At 36.1% G+C, this 21,983-nt stretch overlaps 1 protein-coding gene across 1 annotated transcript; it reads left to right on the forward strand.

Moving 5' to 3' along the window:
* Positions 1 to 14,343: 14,343 nt before the first annotated feature.
* LOC125801736 (uncharacterized) lies at positions 14,344 to 15,986 on the forward strand. The gene is made up of 4 exons (XM_049478982.1): positions 14,344 to 14,779; positions 14,920 to 15,013; positions 15,117 to 15,717; positions 15,808 to 15,986. The coding sequence occupies exons 1-4, from the start codon at positions 14,655 to 14,657 to the stop codon at positions 15,984 to 15,986; spliced, it is 999 nt and encodes a 332-aa protein (XP_049334939.1). The 5' UTR covers positions 14,344 to 14,654.
* Positions 15,987 to 21,983: the final 5,997 nt, after the last annotated feature.

Raw genomic sequence — 21,983 nt, forward strand, 5'->3', positions numbered from 1 at the left:
GTTGTGTATTAAAATAAAAGCAGGTCAATTAACCAAAAATAATTACCTACATTAGTTACACTATGTGGAGAAAAATACTGGGACACCTTCATACTACAATAAAGGCTTCAGTACTTTTATCCCATTATAAATTCACAGACATTTTAATATGTAGTTGTATCTTGACTGTCAGCAGGCTGCAGCTGCAAAATGTATGTAGCAGAAACACTGCTGCTGTCCTGAGCACTGAATACAGTGTTATACTACTACTTTAGTAGTATCACACTTTACACTATAATCCATACTACTAAAACTTGAAGCTCGGCTGCGCTCCGGTCCACACCTAGAACCCCCCGCTATGAAGCCGAGCGGAGCGCAGTGCGGCCGAACCGAGTTCCTCGATTAGGCTCGGCCCTGATGCAGAATTTTAGATTTTAGATGCAGAATGAGCACACCTGATGCTTCCACAAGTGATTAAACAGGAGAGATAGTTGAGGGAGGCAGGTCTAATTCAGTGGTTCGGCTTTCAAAGGTCTGATAAACTTCAGCTTGCTCCCAATTGTGCCGGAAAGTGGAGTTGACTAGCAACGGTAATGCATCTAATCTGTTCCACCACCTCAAGCAGTTTCACTACACACAATATCTTCCTTATTCTGGCTGAAGCACTTATGTAGTTTATGTTGTATCTAAGTTATTTATAGTTGATATAGGTTTGTTTATTTGACGGTGATATCGTGTTCCTTTTATATAAATGAAGGCTTTCTGCATTCTTTATCCTGGATGAGGCACTTTTGTTTTGATCTGTTAAATATGTTTACAAAAGGATAAGAAGCTCTGCCTCTGTTGTAATGTAAAGTTATTTATATTGGTAAAATGTAAATAGGTTATTGGTTTGTGTTTGACAGAGATGTCATGTTTTTATATTGCTACATGCAAATAAAGGTGAGCATTAATTCATTCTGACCATTTTTTTATTTCTAAAGTATTATACAGTTTTTTATGAGAGGAGGCTTTAAAGACAGTAATAGGTACAGATTTCCATTGCAGGGATTCCTAACAGTTTTTCTGAGGCCTTCCAAATATTTATATCGATATCGAAATTATATTGTATCGACCGAAATTAAGGAATGTATCGTGATATAAATTTTGGCCATATCGTCCAGCACTAGCTGTAAATATGTTATACTGCTCTAACAAAGTGTCTCATTTTATCTTATAAATATCTTTGTAATTTTCTGACTTGCAGTACATCTCTACCCCTCACCTTTTATAATCAATATTTAGTTTTTCAATACAATAATTTCAGTGACCGGAAGCAGAAAAAGCCTGTATTAAATGTATATGCTTGATGAAGAGTCTCGACCTACCCCTTCCTGTTTTTATGTTCTAGAAATTAGATAATATTACTTTTTTTATTCAGGTGTAGGACCATTTATGGGATAATTTATCTGCATACAATCACAGCTCCAGAAATGACATTAATCTGTTTTAATAAGGCAGTATGCCATAAATATTGTAAGAAATAATGTTGCCAATATTTTTGAACATCATGAACTATATTACCCTGAAATATGGAGCCATATCACCCACCCCTAATTATCACATTCAGGGTAGTACTTTCTTGCTGTTTTAAGCAAAAGAAAAATTCACACTGTTTTCATTTCCTATTATATATCTTCTAGAGACATTTTATATATGTATATGTCCAGTATAATTTATTTTACTTTAATCCTGCATATATGGAGTGCATTATTACCCAGCAAAAAGCTACACATCGGCCCTTCGTGGGCTAAGTGCGGGCACTGTGGGCAGGGGCTAGCCCATTAAAATTCCAAACAGGCCCAACATGGGTTTTCTGTGGGCAGCCTGTTCATTGGCTGGCCCACTCAAATCCTATAAAAGGCCGCTGTGGGCTAGCCTAAACTGGTCCAGTGCATTAATGCCCCTGTAGGCCCAGTGTGGGAATTATTTGGACAGCCAACACTTTGATGCGCCCACACAAATCCCAGGCAGGCCCACTGTGGGTCAGCCCACATTCAGCCTGCTCCATTTCACACCCTGAAGGGCCAGTGTGGGTTATATGTGGGCAACCCACACTCTGGCATGCCCACACAAATCTCATGCAGGGCCACTGTGGGTCAGCCCTAATTCAGCCTGCACCATTTACTCACTGTAGGCATTGTGGGTTATATGTGGGCAACACGCACACATATGTGAGCATGCCCACACAAATCCTATGCTAGGTTACTCTGGGTCAGCCCAAATTTAACATACAATATTTTACAATCTGAACGTTTGTGTCATAATAAGTTCATATGAAGGGTATCTGAATATTTTTTATTGTTTTTGTCTGTGAGAGCTAGGTAGATTAGCTAGCTTAGTGGATAGGAGCAACACTGTGTGAAATGTAGTATCAGCTCTGAAAGATTTTCTAAACCAAAAGTGGAGAAAAATCAAGGTACCACAGCAGAGTTGTGCAGAGACCTTTGGAGGGACACACACACACACACACACACACACACATAGTAACATCTCATATTTTTCAAGACATATACTGTATAGCTATACATTTTTATTTATAAAAATATTTTTCTTTAATATTTTGGATAGCTACGAATTTGCTCCATGGTGCTGATTCATAATCTCACCTTTATTATTGGTAGTGCTGATAATAAATAAATAAAAATATTAAATTATAAATGTATTTGTGCTTGACTATACACTTTGTGTAAGCCAGCAAGGTTATAAAAGTTACATATTTTTTATTTTTGCATGTGATATTTAATTGTGAGGATCATGTAACCAACGAATCCACCCCCCTCCCCTCCCCCCTCCCTGCACGTGCCTTTACCACAGAGCAACGATCAAGCTTAAAGGCAAGGTCAGTGAGTGACTTTGGTCTGTCAAAGTGACTGAAAGGTAAGTTATAATTTCTGTTCTACTATACGCTTTTCTATTTTTTGCTAAGATACGCTAATGTGGTGCTAATGCAGTTACCACTCTCAGGTTATTGTAGCATTATAAGGGTAGCTATGTTGAAGTTAGCATTGTGCTAAAAAAAGTTAGCATTGTGCTAAGTTAGAATGAGAATTTACCTCACATTTAAATAACAAGAGGGGCTCCCAAGTTGGCAGCTTATCTCGGCTCTTGGAGAAAGACTGCTGTTAAGTAAGTTAACTTTATATCCAAGTATGTCAACAATAACCAGCTAAGGGAACAATGGCTTGCTAAGGGAAAGATAGCCAGTTAAGCTAAGGGAAAGATAGCCACTTAAGCTAAGGGAAAAATAACCAGTTAAGCTAAGGGAACAATGGCTTGCTAAGGGAAGTATTAAGGGAAATGGAAAATGGAAAGATATCCACTTAAGCTAAGGGAAAGATAGCCAGTTAAGCTAAGGGAAAGATAGCCAGTTAAGCTAAGGGAAAGATAGCCAGTTAAGCTAAGGGAAAGATAGCCAGTTAAGCTAAGGGAAAGATAGCCAGTTAAGCTAAGGGAAAGATAGCCAGTTAATCTAAGGGAAAGATAGCCAGTTAAGCTAAGGAAAAGATAGCCAGTTAAGCTAAGGAAAAGATAGCCAGTTAAGCTAAGGGAAAGATAGCCAGTTAAGCTAAGGGAAAGCTAGCCAGCTAAGCTAACGGAAATATAGCCAGCTAAGCTAACGGAAAGATATCCAACTAAGCTAACGGAAATATAGCCAGTTAAGCTAACGGAAAGCTAGCCAGTTAAGCTAAGGGAAAGATATCATTTTAAAAAGTTTTGGTATTTTTGTGAACCTGATATCCTGATATCGGCCACCTCACATGTTTATAGAATGTAACTACCAGTCACACACAGTGACTGTAAAGGCTATTTATGTTTCACCATGAATAGCCTGAAGAAATTCAAATTCAAATAACTATCACTATATAAGAATCACTGTAATCAAATACAGTCTGCAAATTTCTCTAAAATTAAGCATTGTACATGAAAAGACACTAACAGATGTAGTATTTACCTGACTGCATTCTCATATCTCTATATTATCATTTTAAGAGGCCGTGAGAAGATCAATCATGCCACCACCAAAGGATGCAGAGATCGAGCAGGTTGCAAAGGTTTGGCTTTGGAATGCACGGGACCGTTCAGGTGGACGGAAGCATCGTCTCATGCAGTCTCTTCAAAAAAATAGTTAATTTATGATCTATGCTATATTAATGCATAAACAATATTCATTTTTGATATTATGATTAACTATATCTGTTCTATTTATGTAAAGTACATCTATTTTCTCCTTCATTATTATTGCTGTGAGATAAAAACCTTAATGCAAAAACTAATGTTATATTCAATTAGATTTTTTTTTTACTGGTTTGATTGGGATGACATTTTGGTTCCAAGTCTACAAGCAAGAGGAATAAAATTAATAATAGAGATCAGGGGTGGGTTTCCTGAAAGCTTCGTTACGCTAAGAACTTCGTTAACTCGTACTTAAGATTGATCGTTAATTAAAGAGTGTTTCCCAAACCCGTGCGTAACTAAAGTACTACGTAAACTCGCTCGCAGATTAACGAGTGCCCTCACCCAGTCGTTATTCTTAAGAGCTTCTTTAGGGGATCTCTACTTGCAGTTCAGCACCTTAAACACCAGGGACCGCCAATTTTGAGGGAGAAAAATTATAATTTCCCTGCTTGAAGCAATTATATTATGTTACTATTAATTATAATCAATTATATATATATATATATATATATATATATATATATATATATATATATATATAATTATTATTATAATAATTAATATTATTATATTATATTATATTAGATTATATTATATTATTTCCCGTGTCTGTGGGTGCTCCGGTTTCCTCCCACAGTCCAAAGTTCAGGCTAATTGGATGTTGGATAAAAATTGCCCCTTAGGTGTGAGTGTGTGAGTGGATGTGCCTGTGTGTCTGTCTGCCCTGCGATGGATTGGCGGCCTGTCCAGGGTGTATACTGCCTTCCCCCCGATTCCGGCTGGTATAGACTCCAGCCACCCCCCCGCGACTCTTAACGGAAAAAGCGGTTGACTATGAGTGAGTAAGTGAGTGAATGAGTTATATTATATTATATTATATTATATTATTTTATATATTATATTATATTATATCATATATTATATTATATTATATTATATCATATATTATATTATATTATATCATATATTATATTATATTATATTATATTATATTATATTATATTATATTATATTATATTATAATGCCAACTTTCTCTGTGTAGTCTAACTGGGCATACTGGAATTGACCAATCAAACCCATAAATTATTAAAAATCCAGATTCCTGCAGATGATGCTCACGGTTTAAGCAAAGCTGCAAAGTCACCAAGTCCGTGGATTCTGTAATCAGGCTGTTATGTGGCATACACACACTTATATACACTTCCCACCAGCCCGGGAATTACAGCACAATACAATATATTTCCATGCTATTGGGAAAATTCCTGGTACTGTAGGTCCGGTGCAGGGGACGCCTGCAGTGTCTTTACTCACACCTACACGTATTGTAAAGGGTATCGGTGAATGTGCAGGTAATATTTAATATTATTCTTTATTTAGATGCTTCTAACCAACATTGTGGCCGTTCATCTGGGCAACTCTGGGGTGTGTCAGCTCGCAAATATATAAATACCAGTCAAAAGTTGACACTAGAGGCCGACCGATCGATCGGCCAGCCAATTTAATCGGCCGATTTTTGTTATTTTTTTATCAATCGGCATCGGCCGATTTTCTTATTTGGCCGCGCCGATTTTAATCCGGCACATCTGCAGGCAGCTACTTGGAACGCAGCGCAAGGTTTCAAGAGTGAGCAAGACTTTCAACGGGTAAGGCATCCATTTTTACAATCCAGTGTCCCAAAGTCTATATTTTCTCTCATGATTAGTAATCTGTGATGTTGCTTCATTTACTGAAAAAGAATAGAATTTCAACTGCATCGGTGTTGTAGCATTTCTCTCCAAACGAAACTATGCTTAGCGTTGATGGCAGGAGTGCATTTGGAATGCGCCCTGACTATGCAAGGCAAGCCCTATCTATAAGCTCTAGTATAAAATAACTGACGTCTCTTCTTCAGAAACGAAAATCTAAGTAAATAAAATCAAATTAACACTTGATATTTTCAGTATTTAAATTATTTTTAGACGAAATGAAAAAGGGCAGGACTAAAACTGTTTAAGGATATTCGCAGCATCAGCTGCGCTGAAATAATAATTACTGGTTAGTCAGGATTATTAGAGGACTGTACTTCTCCTTATATATAAATAAGCTTTATTGTAAACGAATTAATAAAACAAATAGTTTCTAAAATAATGGAGTTAAAATAAAACATCTCTTTTTCCTTCACTACAAACAGACATTAAATCATGCCGCCTCCTGCTGTTCTGCTGTAAAACTCACCCGTTTAAAGCGGTTTGCGCTGTTAGATATTAAATGAAACGATGAGCAGAATTTTCTGTTTTGTCGGGTTCTACTTTAGAACCCCCTCCAGACTTTTCTGATAAAAGCTCATTTTATCCTGAACCTATAAAGCCAGGCGGACACTGTGCGATTTTTTTAATCGGATGCGTTCTGGAGAGCTCAAACAGCACGTTTGAAAGGTTGTCGTGTATGAACAACGCCTGCGATTCATCTGCACACACTGTACGGTCCGACTGACCTGCTGCGACGGGGGAGCTTACACTGCACGTCTAAACGCAGCCCGTAGGCGGAGCTTTCTTTGCGTACAAACTCTCGCTTCAACACAACGCCTTGCAAAAGAAAGCGCTTAGCTTTGCTTATTTGTGCCCTGTTGTGCGCTGAAAGTCCACGGAAGAGACGTACATGGACTCGCAGGTGGCTGAGGTGACGTGGACTCTACGGGTTGTCCGTTTTACAGAAGGAGAGCGCATAGAAAAATGACTGCGCGTCAGGCTGCGAAAGAAACACCAGCAGCTTAAATAAAATAAAATAATTTTATTTTTTATTCTGTTTATTGTTTATGTAAAAACTGGTTTTGCAACACTGAATATTAAACAAGCAATCGGTTATTCACACTGGATAGGGACCCTCATTTACAGTGCCGCTGAGCATTAACAGTTTAAAAGGGATTAATAATATATATAAAAAATAGGAATAAAAACTGACATTTATTATAGACGAATAAAATATATACGTAAAAAAGGAAAAATAGGACCTTAAAAAAAGATCATAAAAATTGACATAAAAGGGAAAAAAAATATATCTTATGAAGATATATATTTAATGATTTGATTAATAAAAGAAGAAAAATAATTTAAATGAATAACTAAAAAATATAAAATATAAACTCATTAAAAATTCGTTTAAAATAACCCAGGCTTTCTGCAGAATAATCAAAGTTTCAGTTAGTTTCAGTTTCAAATCATGAAAACAGCTCACCAAAACCTCAAACTATTCTTTATATTTGACTATATTTACTTACAGGTCCTTTGCTTGTACTTACAGGCCCTTACTTATTTTTATTCAACTGAACTGAGTTCCTGTAGCCTCGCGCTGAATTCAGCTCCGCGCTGCGAAAGAGAGCGAGAGAGAGGCGCAGCGCATTTTGTCTGATTTATCTTGATTAATTATCAGTACATTTATTAGCTTTAGTAAGTTTAATAGCACTAATTTTACTACACTTCTCCGACCTTATTTATTAAAACGTTTATTTTAGAAGACAGAGGTTATTATGCGGGCAATGCCGCGCGCAATGCCACGCGCTGCGCTAAGCTGGCTTTGCGTGGCTAATATTCTGGAGCACTGGACGAGATTTTAATTAATAAATTAACATATTTATAATTTTAATAAATTTGCCCTGGCGAAAAGAAACAAATTATAAAATATAGCTTTATATTTCTGTGCATGTTTTAAGTTTTATATAATTGACGGGCAGCACCAGACGCTGACAATGTGCTTTATTTTTCAGATATAATAACAAAGTGAAATAAAATAAATTTATGTTTGTCAAAGTTATTTTCTCTTTTAATTTATCTTTTCAAAAACTCCAGCTATTGACTGAGAATAAGCATCTGTTGAAATTCTTAAACAGCAGAATGCCTGTGTCTGATATATTAAGCTATAAGTCTGTGTACCAAACATAAATATAAATCCTTATAACTGACAGAAATAAATATGACTAATAATAATTTATAGTTACTGTGCAGATTTTTGGGAAAACAGGTCGTGACGTTAAGAAATCGGCCCGCAAAACAGCTCACACTGTGAGACAAGCGACCAAAATTTCTGGCATGTCAGAAATCCCTGGTCGCGTCCGACTGCTCATTCGCAGCTCGTATGGGCAATTAATCGCTTCCCCTCTCCGTTTTTAAAAAATATCCTGGTTTGGGTGGACGGGGCCTTAATCCATAGACATTATAATATGTAGTTGTAGCTTGACTGCAGCTACAAAATTTATGTAGCAGAAACACGGTTGCTGTCCAGTACTGAATACAATGTTTAACTACTACATTAGTATTTCACTTTACACTATAATACATTAATCCATACTTATACCACTCTAATATATTGACCTTTTTTACCATTATTAAATATGTTAAACTGCTCTAATAAAGGTGTCTGATTTTCTCTTATAAATATCTTCATCTTTGTATTTTCTGACTTGCAGTATATCTCCATCCTTTACTTTCTATATTAAACTATTTAGAATGTAGCCTGGCTGCCAGTCACACAGTGCAATTTGTTTATTATTTACAAGTTTTGTCAATAGTGGTCAATTATTTTTTATATTTTATTAGTTTTTTAATATTTCAGTTAGAATGAGATGTTCTGACCTGAAGCACAAAAAGCTAAAATTATAAGGACATAGACAAAACATTTACATTTTACATTAAATTGTAAAAGTTACCACAAATAATAATCAAAGACAAAGTTATCCAAATCAGTGCTTGACAAACCTGAGTTTTTACAATTCTTGATAACAGTTCATTATTTATCAACATATTATCTAACATTGATACACACTCTTTAAAATCCCTTAAATATATATTTAAAAAAAAAAGGAACATTGGATAAGCAATGTGAATGTTATTGTGCTTTTAAACCAGAAAAACTGCAGCTTCATCGAATAAAAAGAGCATTTTGGTTAAAAGCATACAGCAACTGTATAGAGGGGTTTTTGAAGGTAAATTAAGGTTCTAGCCATCTTTAGCTAACCTAGCCAATGCTATCTAGATAACTAAGCTAAGCTAGCGGGCAATTCCAAACAATAAAATACTATTAGCAGCCTGAATGTCTTAAACACATTAAATTTGTGATGAGTTGTTGTTATATAGTCTAAATGGTAGGATAATGTACAAGCTGTCTGCAATGGTTAATCCTTTCCTTTATAATTAACTTTAGTTGTTAGGTGTGGTATTGGTAACAAAACTGGGTCATTTTACAAGCTAATGTTGCTAATGCTAATGCTCCTGCCTCAGTGCTGAAAAAACCTGTAAATCTAAGTTTACTGTAAATAAACAGAAGCGCTTTAAACACCCAAATAAACAGTTTTCAGGAGAGAAATCTGTGTAGATTACTCATCTCTTATTTGCCTTTGAAATAAAGAAAGAAATAGAGAGAGAGAGAGAGAGAGAGAGAGAGAGAGAGAGAGAGAGAGAGAGAGAGAGAGAGAGAGAGAGAGAAACTTCTCCATACCTTCTGAGGTTCAGCTGATTCTGCTCTTCCTCCGGCGCTCCAGCTACAGACTCCGGAAGCTCAGCCTCATCCGGGTTATGTAGAGCACCGCCCCCTCCCCCGCTATATCACATTATACCCATCACCGCTAGAGGGAGCCCGCGAGGGAGTCCTCAGTGCATGGAGCTGAATGGAGCTAAACAGCTAAACTCTCATTTAAAACACTGTATAACTACTTCTCTGGAGTTTTCCTTTAATTTTACAACGTAGAACAAAGTATTTCACTAAAATAGGAAAGAAAACGTACCCCTACATTTCCATTTTCTAAAACTAATGTTTTTTATTCAGTAGATTTACTAGCATTACTGCTACTGATGCTGGAGTTACACACAGCTCATTTTAAAATGATTAAAACTGCTGTTTAAACGCTTTAATAATTATCTCTGCGGTGCTGAAAAAGCTGATGTTATTCTGTGTTGAGAAAACGAGTACAATTTTCAGTACGAAAAAATGAGTTACAAATGGAACAATTAAGCTAAATAATAGTTTATAAATGTTTAATACTTTTTACACATTTGTATATATTTCAGAGAGTCCGGTTTCTCTGGTGGTTTGAGAAGCTAGTAGCAGATTCTGAAATGGATGCTCCTTGCTCCTTTTTATAAAATATGTTAAATGACTTCCTGTAAGATTAGAGCGTTTCCTTGTATATTTTCTCTGTAATTTTACAGAGTACTACTGTACTACAATACATGTTTTTTTTCTGTTAGTAAACATTCCGAAAATGTAACAAAATCTATAAAATAATGCATTTACATAGCAGTGTAATTATGTTATGTTAGAATTATTCAAGCAATATACAGCAGGAAAATGTCCAATTACATCACTTATAAAATAAAATAAAGTAATTTTACTGTTACTTAAATCTTTAATTTCTCAATAAGCAGATTTATTCTATAAATGTGTATTACAAGAGAGAATAATTTTACAGTCTTTTATAGCTTGACATGCAGTGACTGAATAACTTACTGATCCATGCATTCCCCAAGAAGATGCAGATATAAACAGCACAATCTTTTCAGAAAGCCCTTTATTAGTAAGCTTTTTTTTAGTAAGTAAAACAAATGTCACCATACATACATTCATAGCTATTTAAAACCAAGGGAACATCATAAAAATTACTTGTTTTTAAAACCAGTACACACATAAAATCAAGACTAATCCCAACACATTTCCTTTTAAAACGTGATTTCCCCTTCCCCATGTATTCCTTTAAGCTCCATTAAAAATAAAATAAATAAAATAATGTAAAATAAAATACATGATAAACATATATTTTAACAACACACATTTACTTTGATAAAAAACATAATTTCTAAAAATGACATAGGTACATGTATTTTATTTTTTTTTACAACATTGTCGTTGTTTTGTGTGTGTATGTGCGTGTTTTATGGAAATAAAAGATGGCTCAATCTGGACCTGAAAGAAAACATCTTGGTGGACTAAAATCAGAACACAATAAAAGCAATAGTAAAATTACAGCTTTTATAATTACATTTTTTCCTTCCATCATCAACTGTCTTAGTGCCCAAAACCCCAAACGTTGCCTAACTTTCCCTATCGTCTCAGTCCAGTTTTGACCAGTGTTAACTTTTTTTCAGTACAAAATTGTTTGAATATCCATGGTGACCATCACAAAGTGAAGCATTGATTATTTAATACAAGGAGTAAGTGCTTCTCTTTGGGGTAGTCTAAATGGTACTATTGATCAATTAAGGGAAAGCTTTTTAAGCAATCAAAGATTATTATTCAATTTTAAATTAAATATGAAATACATGATTTCATTATAATATCATATACCAATAGAACTAAGCATATTAGGAATAATTTGTTAACATAGGGTTTCTTGGTGTAAAACACTCTTACATATTGAAAGAATCCTGAAGATTTCTTAGTTCTAATGGATATTTGTGTCGAATAACGTGTTTAAGTGACTCAAGCAACCAGAGGTGTTTGTCTTAAATTTCTAAACAGAACCAGATATAATCTGGCCCAAATAGTCTCAACATCAGTAACTTCTTACTTAACTGTGACCAAAAAAAAAAAAAAAAAATTTGCTAATATTTTGTAGTAGAATGAGAATGCTTGCTGAACTAATTTTGGAAAAGTTTTAAAAAATATTAACCATCCTATATACAAAGCAATTCTTAAAGAAATCATTTTTATTTTACAGTTTAATTTAAACTGATATTTGCATATGGATTTTCAAATGCTTTTACAAGTGAGAAGTACCCTTCTATACAGAAATCAGGATGGTCCATTGTGATGTCAGATAGTGATTTTATAGGCAGTAGTTGTGAATGACCTCAATTTATGGAAAGCTTTCAGAATACATAAATAGAAAGACTTTAGACAAGGTGAACAACAAACAAGATCTGCTGCAGTACGATCTCCTTTTCAAGAACCTTCAGGACATCAAGAAGGTAAATGCAAAGAAAATATAACCATAAACACATATGAGAACTCCGTAACCAAAGGTCTTAGACAGTCATAAAATGTGTCATTTATTCCGCCTAGTCGCCCTAATTAAACTAATAGTAGTTTGAATAAAATAACTTACCCTATGGTTAGGAACTTATGTGTTTTTTTTTGGTACTTTAAGAAGACCTGTAAGTCACACGTTGACCAAAGTACTGTTAGGTTGTTCAGGTCGACTAGGTGCACCAAATGATGATTTTTTTTCTAACGTAATTCTAATGGTTAGGGAGTTAGGGAATATATTCACATACATGTCTTTGTTCACCAAAGTGATTTTTTGCAATACTGATAAAGTGGATAATTTTTCCAAAATTATCATTTTTATTTATTCTGAAATAGTATTAAAAAACAGTCAAGACAAAAACTCTTCGTTTGAATTTATTTCACAAAAGAAATAAAATTGGCTCTAAAAAGCGGCCAATCAGACTTCTTTAGAGAGTTCAGCGCGCTGAAAGCGGCCAATCAGAATTCTCAGAGGGTCCAACGCACAAAATAGCAGCCAATTATATTCCTGTAAGAGACGGAGGCGGGTCATGTTTTGGAAAGTGGGCGTTAACTCTGGTTGTGTTAACTCAGAAAAACTTCTCTGAGACGGAGATGGAGAGAGAGCTTCTGAACAGACTGTTTCAGCTCGTAATATTAAGAACACTAACACTAGAAATCTCCAGAACTCAGCGTTTTTAATCAGAAACAATCAGTAAAGAGCTGAGTGCCGCTGCTGAACCTGTGGATCTACCGTGTGGAGTAAGGGAGGAAAGTTCTCTGACTGTGAGCTGCCCAAACGCTCCTGTTTAGCCCTGGGGAACCTGAAGGTGGACGGAGAACTCTGCTTCAAACTGCGTCTAAAATATGGTGTAAGAACACCGGGAGAGATTCGATGAGTGTTAAAACACAGAAAAGTGTGTTTTTAGACTGAAATAGCCAAGAGTAAATAGAGCTGTAAAATAGCGCTAATTAGCCTAGCGGCTAACGCCACTCACTGTGCTAAGCTAATGCCGTTGAGTGCATTACAAACAGCTAAGCTAATACAGCTAAATAATCTGTGGGAGAAGCTGTATTAATGTGTATGAACAACTGTGAGGAAAATAGCACTTATTAAACTGTATTCAGAGTATTTGGGTATTGTTTTTGTAATAATGCTGCTGAATGTAAAGCTATTGCTAAGCCACAGACATGTGAATGTGATTGTGTGAACAGTAGAGATGATATGAGTTACTCAGACACTGTTTTCATCTAACTTAAACAGGTAAGTTTTTTTTCTTGATTATTGAGTGGACTGAACTTTTGATATAACAGAACATGGGAAGTAAAATGTATTTTATTTGAAGATTTGAGATCTGTGAAAAGAAGGGAAAAGTTTATTGGTTACTGACGTATTTATTTTGACATTTGATTTATTGATTGTTATTGTTCTTTTGTAACAGTTAAATGTGTGTTTTTGGTTTAATTGATCTAAATATTTAATCTGAAGGATTCTTAAATAGGTAATACATTTCTAACTCTAACACTAGACTCATAAAATAAGTGTAATAATGAAAGGGAACCTAGAAAAGAAGAAATAAATAATTAGTTAGTTAATAAAATAACTGTAAATAGTCTGTAATTAATAGTAATAGTTAATACTTACCAAGGTTAAATAAATAAATCTAGGGAAAAAAAGAAATGGGTGTTTAGGTTTGATTGATACTTTCACTGAAAGGTTAAAGTTGGAACTGAAAGTGAACATTTACCTGTGGTTTGGTCATTAAGATTTTTTTTTTTCTGGGGAAAATTGTACTTTGTGACTACTGCATTTTTAATAACATTTAATACATTTTATAACTTGCCACATCCCTGGTCACATTTATTTCATGTACTTTGCTCCCAGAACGAACCTAACTGGTCCATTATTATGGTCCATATTGTTAATTTGTGTAACCTTAGTGTACATGTGTCACACGTTCCTGTCTAAAGTGCTACACACACTCTTTGCATTCTCTCAATGAGCTTCAAGAGGTGGTCACCTGAAATGGTTTTCCAACAGTCTTGAAGGAAGGAGTTCCCAGAGGTGTTTAGCACTTGTTACTCCTTTGCCTTCACTCTGTGGTCCAGCTCACCCCAAATTATCTGATTGGGTTCAGGTCCGGTGACTGTGGAGGTTCAGCTAATTTTTTGTTAAACTACAAAACTCCACATGTGTTCATTCATAGTATTGATGCTTTCAGTAAGAATCTACAATGTAAATAGAAAATAAAGAAAACTCATTGAATGAGAAGGTGTGTCCAAACTTTTGGCCTGTACTGTATATTTTAAAAAAATATTGTTATTGCGCAAAAGCGAACGTGATATCAGAGAGCAGAAGGAGGATTAGCGAGGCACAGCTAATGGCTCAACTGCTCCCCGTTATTCCTTAAAAAACGAGAATTAGCTTATAACGCTTAATCCACCTTCTTTCCAGAAATCGGCACATTTTTGGTTAGAGGACACAATGAGGCACCAGCAGTGCCCTATTTGCCACGTCACATACTCGAATCTTCCTAAGCACCTGACGGGATTCCACAACGTGGCGAATCCCAAAGAGAAGGCCCTGCTCCTGAGCCTCTCCAGCGGACGGTAATTACTACTTATAAACATAACAGAATCGCAACTTTTATACTTAATACTCGACTACTTGTAAAAAATGTTTTTTTTTTTTATTTAAACATATTTTTTATATAGAATTGCATAAACTAAAATATATTATTAATATTTAGCGTGAAGGGATTGTTCCGATGTGAGGAGCCTCAATGCGGGAAAACGGTTAAAAGGCTCGACAGGCATTACGCAGAATGCCACATTGATAAAACGGTATGTGAAACAAATTGTTCGCCTTTTATTACAAGATGTTAGTAATACTTTCAGTAATAATATTTATTAGCTAATGTTTCTTTTTTGTTTATGTCTTTAATAGTCCGATGAAGCTAAGAGCATTGTCACAAGGTGCAAAAATCAATACATCTTGGAACAGCTAGGAAAACTGAGGGAAACCCATCCCCAAGTGCTGATGGTCAGCGTGCTGGATTTGGGCGGCAGGCAGACCACCCAGGATGACCGATGGACCCGACCACCCCCCGACGCACCAGAGACATCGGCGGACCCAGCCTGCAGCCAGGGACATCAACGGACCTCCCGTTTGCAAGCGGGATGCCTGGGACTTCTGGGGAATTCCCGCCAGAAAGCGGAAGTCCTGGGGACGTCCATAGACATCCCAACCGACACTGAAACACCTGAAATGTCCACAGATGTCAAACCAGAGCCAGCGCCGGCGGAGACCACCCAGGACCTCACACCCAACTGCTCAAACACAGACTGCCAGCGGCTCCTGAGAGAAAATCAGGAGCTCAAGGCACGTCTGGGTTTGGGTAAGGGAGAATGCCCCAGGCAGGACTGCCAGCATAAAAGCCAGGAGCTTTCCAGGCTGGTGCAGCTCTACATGGCAAGCCCCCAAAAGAAGCTCCGAAATAAATTTTCCAGAAAGGATGATTTTGAAACAGAGCATGCCCCAAAATATGGTACGTGCATCTATTATCATTTTTCATATTAAAGGCAAAAATGTTTTCCAATTTTAACTATTTTATTCATGTAAACATTATGTTTTGCAGAACAAGTCCTACAAGACTTTTTTGTCTTCTGTGTCGGGGCCAATCCTTCAAGCAAAGTGAAAGACAACGGCAATACCTGCCGGAGCCACGTCCGCAGGTTTCTTTTGTTTGCAGGAGAGGGCAAGCTCCTGAAGGGGGACTTTTCCTTTTTAGCCGACTCAACGAAGATTTCAGAGTAAGTATTAAAAATTATACTTATCCAGTTATCCAACTGTATTTTTTTTTAAATTAACACTTTGTTTGTGTTTGTATTTTGTTCTATGTTCTATTGTTTACAGGTGGGTGGAGGTTCTTAAAACAGACAGAATGAAACCCACGACCATAAGAATTAATCTAGTAAACATCCACAAGTTCGTCAAATTCCTAAACAACCTGCCTGCAGCCCAAACAAAACTCAGTGGGAGGGACTTCCAAAGGATCCATGCACAGATAAAGGCGCGTCTGAAGGATCTACAGAAGGACGTCACTCTACATAGTCAAAAGTTTAGAAAGGAGAACAAAAGTAAGTATATACTGATTTACTTATTTTTTTATTTTTATTCTTTATCTAAACAATTTAGCAATTATTTATCTTTTTTCTGTGTGTGTGCTTTATTTTTCAGGTTCGAGAAATAATGCCGAAAGAACTGCGTAATGTTAGAAATATGCTTTAAAATTTTTACTATAACCAATAACATTGGCGTAGGAACCGGGGGGGATAATATTTGAAACAGGTGGATTCCAATCATGGAGCTGGTTCAGGGAGAAAGTTCCGCCTCTCAGGAGAAAGAGGCAATTAGCTTGCTTGTTTTGCGGAGCTCGGAGGAGAGTCTGCTGGTGGGGGGAAACACTCCCCCTCGCTGTGAGTTTTAGCAGCAGCTGATATTAAAACTAATCTGGATATACAGAGATTTTTCTAAAAGAAAGGTAACGGAGCTAACAATGTAAACTGTGATGAGCTTGTTTCTGATAACTGGTTAAAAAGACTCGTCTCTGAATCAAAACGCACAGATCAAATCCTCAGTGCACTTAATAAAATACAGCTTGTGAGTTAGTCAGCTTAATTTAGGAATTAGATAGATAGGGTGTCAGGGTTTAAGGAAAAATATATATATATATATGTAATGTTCAGCTTGCCCAGGTGTACCTGATCAGCTAATCACTTTTTCTTTTTCAAATTGTGTTCATTAATTTAGGATTGCAGGACCTACTGTCAGCTATAATGAACAAAACAACTAGTTAGCTAGAAGATGGGTGTAGTGGATAGCCAGAATTTAGTAAAATATTTTGTCGGTAGTTTAAAGCAGTTTTTTTTTTTAACCCTGGTCACTGCCTTGGGTGCTACCCACAAATAATAATACTAATAATACTAATAATACTAATAATAATAATAATAATAATAATAATTATAATAATTATAATAATGTCCCCTTCTACACAACAAAAACACAGACAGTTAATAATAATGACAAGAACAACAAAAATAATATAAAAATTACCTTGACTGTAGTTTGGGAGGTTGAGTTAAATTTACCCTCCTGCACCTTCATCTTAAGGTGCCTGAGGATAATTTGTTGACCCAATCGGATTCCCTCTGTGGCTGACTCCCTCCACAGAGTGACATCATACTGTTGGTCTGCACACTGCAATGAGATGTCCTGCACCGGCACAGACCCATCTTTCGTTGTTTTTAATTTAGTTGCACTCAACTAAAACATAAAAAACACAACTGAAAATTAGTGGAATAATGAATTACTCATTATTATTCATTATTACTCAGTGTAATTTATCTAGTTTAAAATTACAATTGTAGTATTTTCATTAGGTCAGTTTTAGTTTTTGCTGAGCAAAAAATGTTGCAGTTCTAGCATACAGTCAGTAACAGATACTGTAAATACTAAATGCAACTTAAGAATATTTTTAGTTGGAGGATCCTTGCTTAGAACTTAGAACTCCAGGCCAATATTTTATAAACGTATATTCCTTTAAAAATTACAAAAACATTATTGGAGACAATCAGTGATTTTAAAGTATTGAATTATTGTCCACAGATTTAAGTATTGTCGCACTGTCACTAACATATGGGACTTACTCTAATGATGTTGCCCTCCACTGTGTAGAACTGTTCACCATTCCCTGGCTCCTCAAACTTAACGGAGAGGTAGCAGACAGCGCGGTCGCACCATGCCTCTAAGTCAGTGGTCACAGGAAGACTTGCAGATTTAAACTACAGTAGAAGAGGTGAAGAATAGCTTCATCTCCCCATAGCGAGTAGTTAGATTGAAATTCTTAATAATGTAGGACTGTCCATCAATTAATGAACAATCCATTTTTCAGATGGGCGACAATACATTGTTGCCCATCAGAGAGCACACACGTAGCCACTTACTTAGTTGCAGTAGCTACAACCGCGCCATCCACCACCTGCCAACCCTCTGCCCGGGGCACCAGGACTTTGGTTATGCACTTCACCCGGATGGGAGACTCCTTCTTGTAGGGCGTCGGCAGCCGTGAAAACATTCTGTGTAAAGAAAAGAACACAAACTGTCATGGTGTGCACCGAATACAGACACTTGCGGATACAGTTAAAATGGGTTGTTTATTAAATCACTGGGCAGAGAAAAGGGTAGTTGTACAAAACAAATCAGATCACCAGTAAACAGAATCCACATACGAATAACCATATACCATAAACAGTCCAGAGTTCAAACACAAGGAAGCCAGCATCAAAGAAAATCTAATTATCGGAAACGTTAAACAGTCCAGGTCAAACGCAGTAAATCCACAATCAGAGGTACAGGCAGAAATCGGCGTCGAAAAAACAAAGAGCAAGGTCATACACGAAAAAACAAACACAGAGTAGAAAATGCTTTGTAAAGTGGTAGAAACCAGGCAATATGCGGAACCTGTGTAAAGGTGAAGCGTTCTTAAATACCCTGAGGTAATCACGTGAGTAGGTGTGTGATGTCAGAGTGTGATGCGTTCTGGGTAGTGTAGTTGTTAGACTGCAAACCTCCGTTGGAGCTCAGTGTGGAAGGAACAAAATTGCCTGCAGACAGACGTGACACAAACATACAAAATAACATGTTTATACTATTTTTATTCATTATGTTTCCCGTAATTTATTGTATTACCCATGATTCAACAATCCATATGCAAAAATGTTATTTGTTGGTTGATTGGAAGAACAAACCATAATATTAAACTGTTTTGGAAATAAGTGGGGCTATTTTGCTGTTATTGTTCTGTGTATGTAACGCTTAGCACTGATTAAATATAACATAATAAAAAATAATATAAAATTATCTAAATATAATTTTTTAAATTGCTTGGTAGAGATGCGTGGCGTTGTTTCCACCCAGACAGTTTAAAATGGGGACACAAGTGCTGCTAATTAAGAAGACCTCAATCAATGGGGGTGAATGATGAATTAAAAATAGCAACTATCCACATGGCCAGGGCATTTCATTGATTTTGGAAAGTATTTTGTAAAATTACATTTTTCTACATCTAATTAGTTGTTTTTAATTGTTTCATATGAATACATTCATTTTGGATTCACTTGGGTGTGACCCGGCAAACCTGCAAGAGATTCTTAAATGGGTATCGTCCTCTCTAGAGATTCTTTGGAGCAGTGTGTTTGGTCACACTGATGCTAATTTAGTCTCTGGACATTGGCAGAGTTTTGTTGTGGTGGAGGATGGATTCATGTACAAAGTTTTGCAAAAAAACGCACAACCTTCCATTTACTTCAAGAAGATCTTGGGAAAAGGTGTCAGTACAGAAACAGCCGTTCTGATTTTCTCAGTTATGGACCTGAGAGTTAGTGCTACTTTTGTATTTTTACCTTTAAATATACACAAAAGGGTAGCACAACTCGACAGAACACTGGATCTCTCAGCTTATCATGTAGTCAACAGATGCAGTCAATCATAAATGTTTAATTATTAATGAACTGTAGGGTAATTTACCACAGCATGACTTACATAAAACTCGAATGTGAGAAATCCCAGAACATGAAAAGATGACCAATGAGTCAGAGCTTAGAATTTAAAATATATTAAAGTTTACTGGAAAAAATAGTTTCAGCATTAAAGATATAGATAAAAGGAACAAAAACGAATAGATATAGAACAACATTTGTGGAAATTACTAATTAAAAGTAAATTATTATTATAAGGTGATTTTACAACCTAAACATGTTACTCCACGTTACAGTTACTGTGGAAAACTCCCTGCTGGAGTCAGCGCGGTGACGTCAGCGACGTACCACACACTTGCGTGCATGCATGACTTTAAGTTTCAGTGTGCTTGGCTGGCAGACACTTGCCGTTTGCTCCAGCATTGTTGAAATAGTACCCCCTTTTTGTGTGTATGTGTGCGTTGATGACAATGTAAGTACTTTGTTTTGACCTGTATTTATGTTATGTCATCTGCTTGTGTTATTTACATGCTGTTTAGTCCAGTAACCGGGTAACTTTAAGTTTACCGCGAGCTCCCATTCATTTCAATGGGAAAATGATCTATTCCTTAAATGCATTGCTAAATGCTTACTTTGGGGTTAAAGTTACATGAATAGTTGGGTTTGAGAGTGCTTTAGCGGTATTTTCTACCTGTGGTGTTATTTCCACCGTTCTGTGGCTGTTTGAGGCATTATTTAGCTTCTAAATATTGTATTTGCTGTAGCCTACCTATGGCGCCATGTGTTGTTCACGTGAACAGGCTAGACAGGCAATACCGCTTCTGTCATTTGTGTCTTTGAAGCGCCACCCGTTGGCTACTATAGGTACTGCACTTGAATTTTCTCTTATTTAACCCTATGAGTGCCTAGATTTCACTTATATTATTTGATATTACTAGCCACTTGCAGTAATTTGGTTTTCTTGTCACATTAATGTTACTTTGGTGCAATTACGTTATATATATATATATATATATTGTTTATGTAACTTGATGTGTGTTTTGATATTATTACTGCATGTTTGCATAATTTAATATAATGTAGAATTGGGTTTATACAATTTCTAATTATCTCTCTGTATATGTTTATGTTACATAGACCACACAAACTCACACACACACACACACAAACATACTCACTCTGTAATGCACACAAATTCTGTATCATTGAATATGTATGCAACACTTCATTGAAGAAGCCACTTTAATACCTGGAAATCAATAAAGCTCTCAATATCACCTGAAGTCGCAGCTGTTCTCTGATCAGAGCACATAGTCAGTGAGGGGCAACTAGCTATCAACGTACACATCCGTCACAGTTACTGTTAAAAATTATGCATACAATGTCTGAATTACATACATATGACAAAAATGATTAGTTATCACCTAATATTTATAATAATAGATTTGTTTATTATTTTTTTATTATTCTTATTCTTATTATTATGAATTGGCATTATAATTCTGTCATATATTTACATTTTCTCCTGCACTTTTTTTTTCTACTAAGAGCTCTTCTTAAGATGGTGTCCGTTTATGTAAAAGAATGTAACTTTACGTTTCATAGAGATGTTTATAAACATCAGGACATGTGGTCTTACTGTGAACTAGAAATGAACAGAAGTCAGGTTACAGCACTGTTTCTCAGCCCTGTTCTTACATATTCTACTGCATATTAACACTGTTCTGCATATTCTACAGCTTCCTCTGCTTTAAAGGCATTTAATAAAGTAAGTGGTGGTATGATGTTTCTAATACACTGCTGGATATACACAATGATTAATTTAGGGTCTAGAGGGAGCTAAGGGATTTGAACAGGTAAACTCAATAAAGAAATGTTTATTAGCTGATCAGTTAAATCCGCTGGAAAACACACAATTTTAAGGGCAGTGATCAGGGTTAAGAAACTGCTTTAAACTACTAACATAAAGTACTGTACTACATTCTGGCTATCCACTACATCCAGCTTCTAGATAACTAGTTAGCTAAATGTATTTTCGTTCATTATAGCTTAGAGTAAGTCCTGTAATCCTAAATTAATAGTGAAACAGTGATTAGCTGATCAGGTACAGGTCAAGTTGAACATTACATATATAGCTGTTTTTTTCTTGACTCCCAATCTAGCTCATTCCAAAGTTAAGGTAACTCACTAACACAGCTGCAGTTTATTAATCACAGTGGGTTTTGATCTGTGTGCTGATTCAAAGACGTGTGTTTTTAACCAGCTATCAGAAACA

Source organism: Astyanax mexicanus, chromosome 4 (genome assembly GCF_023375975.1).
Source record: "Astyanax mexicanus isolate ESR-SI-001 chromosome 4, AstMex3_surface, whole genome shotgun sequence".
Classification (NCBI taxonomy): domain Eukaryota; kingdom Metazoa; phylum Chordata; class Actinopteri; order Characiformes; family Acestrorhamphidae; genus Astyanax; species Astyanax mexicanus.

What these genes read in the sequence shown, in the direction of transcription:
- LOC125801736 (XM_049478982.1), top strand. Translation starts at nt 14,655, where the DNA reads ATGAGGCACCAGCAGTGCCCTATTTGCCACGTCACATACTCGAATCTT. An exon ending in CTGAGCCTCTCCAGCGGACG is followed by an intron (nt 14,780 to 14,919) that starts GTAATTACTACT and finishes ATTAATATTTAG; the next exon opens with CGTGAAGGGATTGTTCCGAT. An exon ending in AGAGCATGCCCCAAAATATG is followed by an intron (nt 15,718 to 15,807) that starts GTACGTGCATCT and finishes TATGTTTTGCAG; the next exon opens with AACAAGTCCTACAAGACTTT.